We start from the raw sequence: 13,365 nt of genomic DNA, 5'->3' as shown, positions 1-13,365 counted from the left end.
CCAAGAAGAGTGCTAGTACATCAATCTGGGGCTCAGAAGAGATCTCAGTTGGAGATATAAATTTGGGAGTCATAGAGTAAGACTGAATGTAAAGAGGTCCTTTGTGACCTTTCTGAGAACAGTTTCAGCAGAGGCAGGAGGTGGGTAGACAGGTGCTAGATTGCAGTGGGTTGAGAGGAAGTTGAGGCAATAGACAACAGATATAGACTATGCTTTCAAGTACTTTGGAGAAAAAGAGAGAGAGAGATTAGGAAAAAAGCTTCAGGGAAATGTGGGGGTAGAGTGGAGGTGTTTTAAGATGAGAAGAGTTTTCAGCTTGTTCACAGGCTATAAGAAAAAAAGGTAGGCAGGGCAGGATTGAGGATCGGAGAGCTTAGGGGTGAGGTCTGTGTGGACTAGAGATAATCAATCTCCAGAGGAGGAAGAAAGAGATGGAATTCTAAGCACAGCGGGCAGGACCAGCCTAAGAAAGAAATAGAAATACATCTTCCTGTGAAATACAGAGAACTAACTCGGAATGGTGGTGAAGAATAAGGAATTTTAAAGAAGATGAGTGAAAATAAGAGATTTCAGACCTAAATGCCTTTTTCTTTTATTATTATTATTTTGATGTGGTGAGGTGACAACGTCTACTGAAAGTGAGTGGATGAGATTAGCATGCAGATCTTTTAAAATCTGCACTACCTGATTCCTTCATGATTATTATTCCAAGCCCTTTCCATAGCTTTATGATGCTCGTGGCTATCAAACCCTCACATGATAGTGTTATTGATTTCAAATTCCAAATATTCTTTAGACTGAATTCCTTGATTGATTTTTCTATATGCCATTAACTCATGTTATGGGACCCCAGGGCTACGAAGCATTAATCTGCTCCAAGTTCAAGCAAACTTTCAATTTAACAAGACTTTATGGCTTTTTCAATTGTAGTTGATTAGATGACATCAAGTTAAGCAAAACATCTTTAATTTGTCTCAAAGGACCTAACCAAGGAAAACATTTTGCCAGCCTTGAGATTGTGATGGGAGAGCATATAAACTAGTGGATTTTGTAATGCAGGCAAAGTTTCCGCTCTGTTGGTCACAACGTGTGATTGGTTCAATCTTACATCAGTGGGCTGTCTGCTTCATCATTCTTATTTCCCAGCTGACACTAGAGCCTCTCATTTGTAATCACTTTAATGCTCAGTATAGTCTCAATACACTGTCAAGTCAGAAAGAGCTGTTTCAGAAAATAACATGTTTCTTTGTGAAAAGTTAAAAAACAGATGAACAATCTATTCATTATTTATTAATACTTAGCAACATATTGATTATGTACTTAGGTAGAAACAAGCAAAGTTCACGCAAACTCCACATTGGCATACGTTACTTCACTGGTTAAAATTATTATTCTTAATATTTCAGAACTCTACATTGGTTTATCTATTGTTAATAAGGGATATATTTTAAGTAAAACATTGAAGTTAAATTATGCTGTCATCAGAAACTTCTTCTTTTTTAAAGAGTAACATCAATAGAATCAAGGCCTGCCTGTTTTCCTGCATCCACAGGCTACCTTTTCTCTGTAGCTGAAATTGTTTGACCCTTGATCTAAAAGTAAAGTTCAGCTTCTGGGATCTATACTGACCTTTATCAAGGATAATTTAGGGAATACAGACCAGTCTTTGGTTGATTCAGAGTTTCCAACCTAGCCTAGCCAAGAGTGTTTCCAGTTAGCACTATACTTCTAATTCTTCTTCCTCCTCCTCCTCCTCCTCCTCCTCCTCCTCCTTCTTCATCTTCTTCATCTTCTTCTTCTTCCTCTTCCTCTTCCTCCTCTTCCTCTTCCTCTTCCTCCTGCTCCTCCTCCTCTTCCTCTTCTTCTTCTTCTTCTTCTTCTTCTTCTTCTTCTTCTTCTTCTTCTTCTTCTTCTTCTTCTTCTTATTCCTCTTCCTCTTCCCCTTCCCCTTCCCCTTCCCCTTCCCCTTCCCCTTCCCCTTCCCCTTCCCCTTCCCCTTCTTCATCTTCTGTTATTATTATTTTTGGAGATGGAGTCTCCCTCTGTCACCCAGGCTGGAGTGTAGTGGCATGATCTTGGCTCACTGCAACCTTCACCTCCCGGGTTCAAGCAATTCTACTGTCTCAGCCTCCCAAGTAGCTGAGTAGCTGGGACTACAGGTGCATGCCACCATACCTGACAAATTTTTGTATTTTTAGTAGAGATGAGATTTCATTATATTGGTCAGGCTGGTCTCTAACTCCTGACCTCAGGTGATCCCACCCTTCTCAGCCTTCCCAAGTGCTGGGATTACAGGCGTGAGCTACCATGTGCTGAGATTATAGGCATGAGCTACCATGTGCTGGGATTACAGGCGTGACCCACCATGACCAACATATGCTTCTAATTATTGATGCTATGCTCCCTTACTAACCTGTTGATTCAGGATTCCATGATGAAGAGAAGAACACTTGGGCTTGAATTCTTACTTCATTACTTTTTTTGCTGTATGACTCTTGGTAAGTTATTTCACTTCTCTGAGCCTCAGATATACCATCTCTCAAATGTTGTTACAAATACTTATGTCAAAAATGTATTATATAATACCCAGCTTAGTCTTGCAAATCTTTCTCCTAAGTTCCTGCCATCATAGACTCCTCATTATCCATGTTCTTACAGTCAAGACTTCTTGTTTTGTTTTAGGTATCTTTAGGGATTGCAGTTCTGTGACCAGCTGCTAGATCACTTTGATGATAATTACCACCTTTTCAAATTTGTACATATTAGCTGAGTCTCAGTTACTAGGTTCATCTATCTGTCCAGACAACTAGCTGCATCTTGCTAAACTGCCTCGATGATTGTCATATGCCTGGGTCACCGCCTATTATTTGACATCAAATTTGATGACTGCTTTGGACTATCTGGTTGCCTGGGCTTTCCCCATCCCTTCCCCACAAAAGTTACATTTAATTTCTGCTTCATTTGTAGTTTTGATCATTATATGCTATATTAAATGGACTTAAAGTTATCTTTTAAAAAATATGAATAAAGAAATCTTCAAACTTCAAGAAAAATGTCAACCTATAATAGAAAAACTTAGTATTCATTATAAATTAAAACATGCATTTTGGGAGAAAGTGTTGATGATTTTAGAACTTACAATTTACAACACAGAATCAGTTTCAAGCATTTGTCAAAATTCATTGCTCCTTTAAGCAAATGACAAAATTCATCAGGTCTTGGAATTTCACATGGTTGCTGTATGCTAATATTGTCCAGCAGAAGTCAAGGTAAAAAAATCACAAAGTCAATGGAAGAATGGTCAAGGGTAAAAAACATCCCATATATGGGCAATCCATGAGTTATCCTCTTTCTATACCAGTTTCAAAAGTAATGATTTACTTGTTGAACAAATGTTCTGCCTTGTTTATCAAATGTTGTTAGCTATTAATACATGATTAGGTTCATAGTTAATTCCTGTGGTTTGAAAGTGGTCATTTTTTGGTATCTGAACCAAAAGTTACCATCAATACTTTATATAGAAACACCTTTCAATACTTAGTAACTTCTTTATATAATGAGATTTAAAATTAGAATATTTATTAGGGGATTGTTCATGAATTTTCTTGTACATTCTAGATATTAGTGGTAGTAGATCAATGTCTATGTTTAAAGTAATTATATAGATGCAAACACCTTCATCTATTTCTGTGTATACAGTGGAACTAGAAAGTTAATGTAATTGTTTAATAATGAGACACTGGGGAAACACATTTATTCTTCAACAATACTACAGAGTCACCTGGAATTTTTCCATTTTCTCTTACTTTCTTAACATTTAGATCTAGAAAGTATTTTAGATAACCTAAATAAACATCTGTCAATTTCTTATGTTACATTAAGTGGTACTATAGTAATGGTCTGAATTATCTACTGCACTTTTTTGCACCTCTTAAAACCAAGAAGTGGCTTAGCATTGGTTTCACAAATTAATGGTCTTAAATACCTGTAAGCTGATGGCTGAGAAATAATCACAAAAAGATAGTCAATCAGATTAAATCTTCATGACGGAAATACTTGAATTGTTAAGAAAGCAATCAGTGAAAAAGCAGCCCAAGAGGACAAACCAAAATTAGTTACTAGACCTAAAAACAATTAAGTCTTTGTCCCAAAGCATAAGCCCCATAAGTACAATTTATCATCTTCTCCTTTTCAGGAGAAAAGGCATATTATTCACATAAGACTCTATCATACTATTTTTCTAGAAGACAATTTACAATAGTTTAGTTCGACAGATGATAGCACCAAAAACAATCTCACAAAGTCTTTTATATTTAAATATCTTTCCTCTCTTATTAATGCAGCCTGGATGTTGGAAGGCTTTGGAGAAACTACACTATGAGAAGTCAAAAGTATTTGGGTGAGCTAAAATAAGTGAACTTTCCCTAATTGTTCAAAACTATAACTTCATTGAAATGACCCTTGAGCCACCAATATAAATCTTTGAACACTTGTCACGCAAGTGCATCTAAAAATTCCTAGTACTAATTAATTCAGTGAAAAGTTGAATTCAATTTGGGTCAAGGAAGCATCCCTCTTTTTCATTCCCCTGTTCAAGGAACTCACAACTTTCAATCTCCAGGGTGCAGTTCTGCTCATCCAGTGGATATCTTCGCAGATCCATCATACAGGCAGCTGTAGTTGTGATTCTGATAGAGTGGAGAGAGAAAAAACAAAACATTACAAAAATGATGGCATTTCATTTTCAGGCTTCCTAGTCCCAAATCATATTTACCAGTTGGCAGAAACAAGGCATCAAAATTTTGTGAGATTTAAGAAACTATTATGAATAATTATATATCAATAAATTGCATAATCTAAAAGGATAGGTCAAAATGGATAAATTTCTAGCAACATATAACCTACCAAAACTGTGTTAATAACAAATAGAAATCTGAACAAACCAGTAATGAACAAGGAAGGGGAATCGGTAATCAAAAACTTTGCAACAAAGAAAAGCCCAGGGCCAGGTGGTTTCATGGGTGATGTCTACCAGACAGACATTCAAAGAAGAATGAATACTAGCCTTTCTTAAACTGTACCACAAAATAGAATAGGGAAAACTGCCAAATTAGTTTAATGAGGCCAGCTTCACTCTAATTCCAAAGCCACACAGACAATACAAGAAATGAATGGTACAGGCCAATATCCCTTATGGTATTAGATGCAAACATTCTCAATACTAGCAAATGAAATTCAACAGCATATTAAAAGTATCATACACCATGACCAAGTGGGATTTATTACTGGATGCAAGGATGGATATGCAACAACCAACAGCATATACAAATCAGTCAATGTGATACAACATATATATTAATAAAATAAAAACCACATGATCATCTCAATAAATGCAGAAAAATTAAAACTTTTCTTCTAAGATCTGGAAGAAGGCAAGTGTGCTCACTCTTGGCCCTACTAGTCAACATGGTACTGAACCCCCAGCTGAAGCAATCGGTAAGAAAATTAAATAAAAGGCATCCAAATCAGAAATAAATAAATAAAATTATCTCTTTTAGCAGATGACATGATTATATACATAGAAAATTATATAGACTCTGTAAAAACTATTAGAACTAATAAATTCAGTAAAATTGCAAGATGTAAAATCAACACACAGAAATCAGTGGTATTTTTGTATACTAATAAATTCTCCAAAAAGGGAAATTAAGAGTACAATTTTATTTATGTTAACTATGACAACAAAGTACTTAGGAATTAACTCAATCAAAGAGAAGAAAGACCTGTACATTAAAAATTACAAAACATTGATGAAGGAAGTTTAAAAAGGCAAATATATAAAATGACATTTTGTGTACATGGCTTGGAAGATTGAATATTGTTAAATTTTCCATTCTGTCTACCCAAAATCATTTTATAGGTTCAAAAATCCCAGTGGTATTTTTTACAGAAATAGAAGAAATAATCATAAAGTTTATATGGAATCATGAAAGACTCTGACAAGCCAAAACCATCTTGTGCAAGATCAAAACTGTTCTAATTTACATTTCCATTAACAGTGTATAAGGGTTCTTCCCCCACCACACTCTTGACAACACTTTTGTCCTTTGTCTTCTTACTTATAGCCGTCCTCACAGGTATAAGGTGGTATTTCATTATGGGTATAATTTGCATTCTTCTGATGATTAGATATGTTGAGCACCTTTTCATATGCATGTTTCCTATCTGAATTTCTCCTTTTGAAAAGTTCTATTTGGGTCCTTTGCTCATTTTTAAATGGAGTGATTTGTATTTTGTTATTGAGTTGTGTGTGATTTTTATATGTGTTGGATATTAATGTATATTAATTTGTATATGATTTGCAAATATTTTCCCCCATTCCATAAGTTGTCTTTTCATTTTGTTTATTGTTTTCTTTGCTGTATATAAGCTTTTTAGTTTGATGTATCCCACTTAGCTGTTTTTTGCTTTTATTATCTGGGCTTTTGGTATTATATTAAAAAAATTATTGCTAAGACCAAAGTCAAAAAGGTTTTTCCTTTTTGGAAAGGTTTTTTGCTAGTTGTTTCACAGTTTCAATATTTATGTTTAAGTATTTAATCCACTTTGAGTTGATTTTCATGTATGGTATGAGATGAAGTCAAATTTATATATGTAAGTATGTATTGATTTATTTTGCTTGTGGATATCCAGTTTTTCAAACACTATTTGTCAAAGAGACTGTCCTTTGCCCATTGTATGCTCCTGGCACCTTTGTTGAAAATCAGTTGACCATAAGTGTATGTGTTTATTTCTGGTTTCTCTATTCTGTTTCACTGGTCTGTATGTCTGTATTTATGCCATTACCATAGTGTTTTGATCATAATACATTTGTATTACAACGTGAAGTGTAATGCCCCCAGGTTTGATCCCAAGGCCTATTGATTATGATATTGGCTCTAGATTTTTCATATATAGTTTGGATTATGTTAAGGTAAGTTCCTTTTATGCCTATTTTGTTGAACGCTTTTACCACAAAAGATGTGGAATTTTGTCAAATGCTTTTCTGTATCTATTGATATATTACGTAGTTTTAAATTCATCATTCTGCTAATGTGGTATGTAACACTGATTAATTCACATATGGTGAACCATCCTTGCATCCCAGTAACAAATCCCTCTTGGTCATTGCATATAATCCTTTTAATTTGCTATGGAATTTAGTTTGCTAATATTTTATTGAGGATTACATTACTTTCATAAATAATGTAACACATTCATTATTTGCAATAGCCATATTTCAATGATATAATAATAAATCTATTAAAATATTTTGTGACTAAAAATTTTAAAGTTAGGCAGATTGAGTTAGAGTCTTAACTTTGTTGCCTGCAAGTTGTGTGAGTTTGCCTTAGTTAAATTATCTCCTTGCAGCTCATTCCTCTCATTAATCAAAGCTCCTACTACACAGGATTGCTGTGAGAATTAAAGGAGATAGTGTATGCAAAGCTTTTAGCCCAGCACCCCATACTTAATAGGTACTCCCCAAATGATTATCTTTATTATAGCTGTTATTATCTCATGACTCTTTCCATTTTTATCACCCTAGCAATATCTGTATCACTATCTGCAGAATTTGTGAATAGGAGGAATCTACATTATACATAAAAGCTTATCTTCCTCTCTTGCTACAACTAAATACAACATCAGCAGCAACAACAAAACCAGCCTCTGTGACTTTTGGTGCCTCACGCTTCCCATTATTAGAGAGATTTGTCAGATTTATCTCTGAAAGTCTCGTCTACTTATATTTAGCAGGTAGCATATAACCAGGGAAGAAACACTATCCTGGGATTTGAGTTTACACCATGTTCACCACCCCCAGTTGGGCTTTTGTGTTTATTCAAACTCTAGGACCCTAACTCTATATATACTATCTGGACTTCACTATCCCTCCGTTTTCTCTTGCCTGGTATGGTTCTCTAGGCTGTGAAGTCTGAGAGTAATTGAAACTCAGATGGTGAGTCCACCTTTGCAAGATTTTGATTCACTTTTGAATTGACAAAAAACTTTAAAAAATGTAATGGTCCTCCCCATAAAATGTAATCATAAGTTAAAAAACACAAAAAGTCAAATTAGTTGATGTTTCTTTTTTTTATCTTAATCTCCAGGAACTACAGTTAGAAAGTTTCTAAAAATATTCTATTCAAATAGAAGCACAGCTGTGTCTTCTTATGGAAAAACCCTCTTAGACAGTAGTCTACCTCACACACTCCTTTCTTGCTTATTTTCTTTAACAATGCATCTTAAATTTGGTTCTGTATTAATAAATAATAAGCTGTCTTCAAACATTTACGGAAATTGTGTGTAGATGTCATAATTTATTTTCTTAATCATCCTTTGGTGGGCATTTGTGTTGTTTTCATTTTATTTTTTTCAAATGAAAGTGCTCTGAATATACTGTAGCATATTGTGTACACAGCATATATACTCTACTACAGTATACTGTATAAATATGTGTATATATATATATATATATATATATATATATATACAAAAACTAATCTATTTACATGCATACTTTCCTTCTTTCTGTATATGTATTACATATATGGAAATGCTCTGAATATACATCAGAGTATTTTTTGAGGCTTCCAAGGTGGGTTATTGCTTAGGTTATTTGTGCTACAATAAAGGCATCTTTTTCTTTCTTTTCTTTCTTTCTTCCTTTTTTCTTTCTTTTTTTTTTTTTTTGAGACGGAGTTTCATTCGTTACCCAGGCTAGAGTGCAATGGCGCGATCTTGGCTCACTGCAACTTCTGCCTCCTGGGTTCAAGCAATTCTCCTGCCTCAGCCTCCTGAGTAGCTGGGACTACAGACGTGTGCCACCATGCCCGGCTAATTTTTGTATTTTTAGTAGAGACGGTGTTTCACCATGTTGACCAGGATGGACTGAATCTCTTGACCTCGTGATCCACCCTCCTCGGCCTTCCAAAGTGCTGGGTTTATAGGCGTGAGCCACCGTGCCAGGCATAAGGCATCTTTTTCTTAAAGGAAAAAGAAAACCCCTCCCACTTTCCAATTTCTGTTTGGCTTTCATCATGAAAGATGAAAGCTCACAGATGTGAACATTTTCATATACCTTTTGAAGTCTTTCATAGACAGGACATTGGTCAATTTACTTGAATTTATTTAAGCATTACACCAAAGCAAAATAATTTTAAAGTTTAATTTTTTTCCCAAATGTTTAACAAAACACTATGCTTTCATTTCCCATGATCATATGGGTTGATTAATTTATTCATTTAACAATACTTCATGAATATCTTTTATTGTCTAAAAATACAGGGAGGGGAACATCATACACTGGGGTCTATTGAGGGATGGGGGGCTGGGGAGTGATAAGAGGGGGTGGGCAGATTGGGGAGGGATAACATTAGGAGAAATACCTAATGTAGGTGTTGGGGGATGGAAGCAGCAAACCACCATGGCATGTGTATACTTTTGTAACAAACCTGCAAGATCTGCAAATGTACCTCAGAACTTAAAGTAAAATAAAAACCAAACCAAAACAAAGAAACAAAAAATACAGTTGTTCAACATTCTTTTTTTAGTCCCGTAGTGATTCAAACACCCTAAATAAAGCAACCACAATAAATACTAAAAATTCATTTGTCTACTATACTTCTTTACCATATTTTTCATTTAACATCATCTTATGAATTAATAAATTGTCAAGAGGGAAACATTCTCTGGGAATTACTAAAGTGTGGCAAGTCCTATTATTCTACAATTGAGCTGATACTTTTCAATCTGAGATCTTTTTGCCTCAGCGGGGACATTTTGCAGTATATCTGGACCTAAAAGTTTGAAACTGGATTCCAGTGGCTAGAGGCCAGAGATGCTGTTGAGCATCCTACCGTGCACAGGACAGCCCCCAACAACAAAGACTTACCTTTTCCAAAATGTCGGGAGTGCAAAGATTAAGAAATCCTGCTACAATGATGCTTTACAAATTTGGTAAGGAACCTCAGTATATAAAGTACAAATGAAATAAATAAAAACCATAGTTTGTTAATATAAAATCACCATGTAAGTTCAAATATTCATCCATTTTAATGGTCACACTCATATAAAAGCAGGATTTATGATGAGAATTATGATCTTAAGTCTCTCTCAGTACCCATTTATTTTTGTGTTGTATTTTATTTATACAGCATTGAGAAAATCCTTATAAATAGTGAAGTATGTGCTTCTAAAACCTTAAATAACCAAGCTCAGGTTATCCTGAATTGGAGAAACAGCAACAACAACAGCCCCAACCCCTGGGCAAGAAACCACCTTTCTAGTCAATAACACCAATGCAGATAGTTTAGGAACATTCATAAATTGTTGGTCCCTAGAAGTCCTTAATGATGGATTAAAGGCAAGCTTTACTTGGTGCTCAATGCTCTGCATAATTTAACCTGACAGCACAAATTAATATAGTGGTCTTGAATGCATTAACATGGGGCATAGGACATTCTCATATTTATTGCAACATTATTTACAATAGCCAAATATGGAATCAACCTAAGTCCCTATCAGTAGATGAATGGAGAAGGAAAATGTGGTATATATGGACAACGAGATATTAGCCATAAAAATGCAATCCTGTCATATGCAGCAACATATATGGAACTGGAGGCCACTATGTTACATGAAAGAAGCCAAGCACAGAAATACTAATATTGCATGTTCTAATGCACATGGGGAGCTAAAAAAGTTGATCTCAAGATAGATTGTAAACTGGTAGTTACCATAGGCCAGGAAAAGGGAATGAAGAAAGGAAAAATAAACATATAGTATATTAATTACCACTGAACTGTACATTTAAAAGTGGTAAAGATGGTAAATTATATATGTATATTTTATTTTAATAGAAAAAACAACCAAAACATTAAAAAAGTGACATAGGACAGGTTACAGTATAATGCTTCTTATTATAGTTTAAAATAATTATTATATATATTCTAACTTTAATTTTAGGTTCGTGGGTACATGTACAGGTTTGTTATATAGGTAAATTGCATGTTATGGGGATCTTGTGTATAGATTATTTCACCACCCAGATAATAGTCATAGTATCCAACAGGTAGTTTTTTTATTCTCACCTTCCTCCTTCCCTCCACCCTCAAGTATGCCTCAGTGACTTCCTCCTTCCTTCCACCCTCAAGTATTCCTCAGTGACTTGTTCCCTTCTTTGTGACCATATATATTTATATTTAATGTTTAGCTCCCATTTATAAGTGAGAACATGCAGTGTTTGGTTTTCTGTACCTGTGTTAGTTCACTTAGGTTAATTGTTGCCACCTCCATCCATGTTGCTGCAAAGGACTGCATTCTTTTTCTGTGGTTGTGCAGTATTCCATGGTGTATATGTATCACATTTTCTTTATCCAGTCTACCGTTAATGGGCACTTAGATTGACTCCATAGCTTTGCTCTTGTGAAGAGTACTGAGATGAACATATGTGTATATGTGTCTTTATGGTACAATGATTTGTATTACTTTTGGCATATACTCAATAAAGGGATTACTGAGTCAAATGGTAATATTTCTTTGACTTCTCAGAGAAATCATCAAACTGCTTTCCACAATGCCTGAACTAATTTACATTTCCACCAGCAGTGTGTAAGTTTTCCTTTTTCTCTGCAACCTCACCAGCATCTCATATTTCTTTACTTTTTAATAATAGCCATTCTGACTGGTGTGAGATGGTATCACATTGTGTTTTTTATGCATTTTTAATGATTAGTGATGTTGAGCATTTTTTATATGCTTATTGGATGTGTGTGTGTCTTCTTTTGAAAAGTGTCTGTTCATGTTCTTTGTCTACTTTTTTTTTTTTTTTTTGAGACTGAGTTTCGCTCTCGTTACCCAGACTGGAGTGCAATGGCGCGATCTTGGCTCACCGCAACCTCCGCCTCCTGGGTTCAGGCAATTCTCCTGCCTCAGTCTCCTGAGTAGCTGGGATTACAGGCACGCGCCACCATGCCCAGCTAATTTTTTGTATTTTTAGTAGAAACGGGGTTTCACCATGTTGACCAGGATGGTCTCGATCTCTTGACCTTGTGATCCACCCGTCTCGGCCTCCCAAAGTGCTGGGATTACAGGCTTGAGCCACCGCGCCCAGCCCTTTGTCTACTTTTTAATGGGGTTGTTTGTTTTTTGCTTGTTGATTTCTTTAAGATACTTACATATTCTGGATGTTAGACCTTTGTCAGATGTATAGTTTGCAAAATTTTCCTCCCATTTTGTAGGTTGTCTGTTCTGTTGATGAACAACATTCTAACGATGTTTTGCTATGCTGAAGTTCTTTAGTTTAATTATGTCCCATTTGTCAGTTTTTGTTTTGTTGCAATTGCTTTTGGTGTCTTTGTCATGAAATTTTTGCCAGATCCTATGTCCAGAATGATATTTCTGAGATTATCTTCCAACTTTTTAAATTCTTTGTTCTTTTAAGTCTTTAATTCATCTTGAGTTTGATGGTCCCACACATGATTTTCTAAATCATGATTTTAGAAAATATTTGATTATAAGGGCATCCTGATATCCTGTTAAAATGTGGATATAAAATAGGAATTACGGTGTAAAGAAAGAGTCTAATTTTAATCTTCTGGATATGGCTAGCCAGTCATCTCAGCATCATTTATTGAATAGACAGTCCTTTCCCATTGCTTGTTTTTGTCAATTTTGTCAAACATCAGATGGTTGTAAGTGTGCAGCCGAGAATCATTACAATGATTTTAAAGAAAATTAGAACCCAGGATTTGTGGCACCATTACAGAAAAAGCCTTAGGGATACTTGAGAGTGTTATTTGAACCCCACTGGTCAGCACATCTCACTTAATGTAGTCCATTTTCAGAAAAAAAATGTCATCTGGTTAGTTAACCACTTAATTATTAAATTAGGACATGCACTGAAATATAATATTGAACCATTGATTCAGAGTAGTGAATTACAATAGCTTTTACATGGCAGTTTACATAGCCAGTGCAGCACTGTCTACAAAATAACTATTTAATGTCTCATGTGTATGGATACTTGCAGTTGTAATTTTTTAAAAACACCAAACTTTTAGAAAGCATACCTGAATTTACTGTTGCTAGCCATTATGATCAATTTATTCAACAATCAATAGTTAAGGAATATAAGTGACACTACCTAGGGAAACGATAAGTCATACCAAGACTTGACCATAACCCATCGTTTTTTCAACTATGATCTCTTGGGCCAACTTACTTCTACTGCTTCGAAATCCCAATATAATATTAAAGAGAATTGAGTAATCATCACAACTTAGCAAGAGAAGCAATCAATAGCTCTAAGAACTTACTCTCAGG

General features: G+C 35.1%; 1 protein-coding gene across 1 annotated transcript in view; it reads right to left on the bottom strand.

The window, feature by feature from the left end:
• The window catches only part of GABRB1 (gamma-aminobutyric acid type A receptor subunit beta1), a 416,562-nt gene that overhangs the window by 104,867 nt on the left and 298,330 nt on the right, over positions 1–13,365 (bottom strand). Inside the window, exon 5 of the mRNA XM_003933650.4 lies at positions 4,606–4,688. Coding sequence (XP_003933699.1) covers positions 4,606–4,688 — 83 coding nt within the window. The remainder of the gene's footprint in view (positions 1–4,605; positions 4,689–13,365) is intronic.

The sequence above is a fragment of the Saimiri boliviensis genome, chromosome 3 (genome assembly GCF_048565385.1).
Source record: "Saimiri boliviensis isolate mSaiBol1 chromosome 3, mSaiBol1.pri, whole genome shotgun sequence".
In the NCBI taxonomy this organism is placed as follows: Eukaryota; Metazoa; Chordata; class Mammalia; order Primates; family Cebidae; genus Saimiri; species Saimiri boliviensis.
This window is presented reverse-complemented; position numbering and strand designations above follow the sequence as displayed.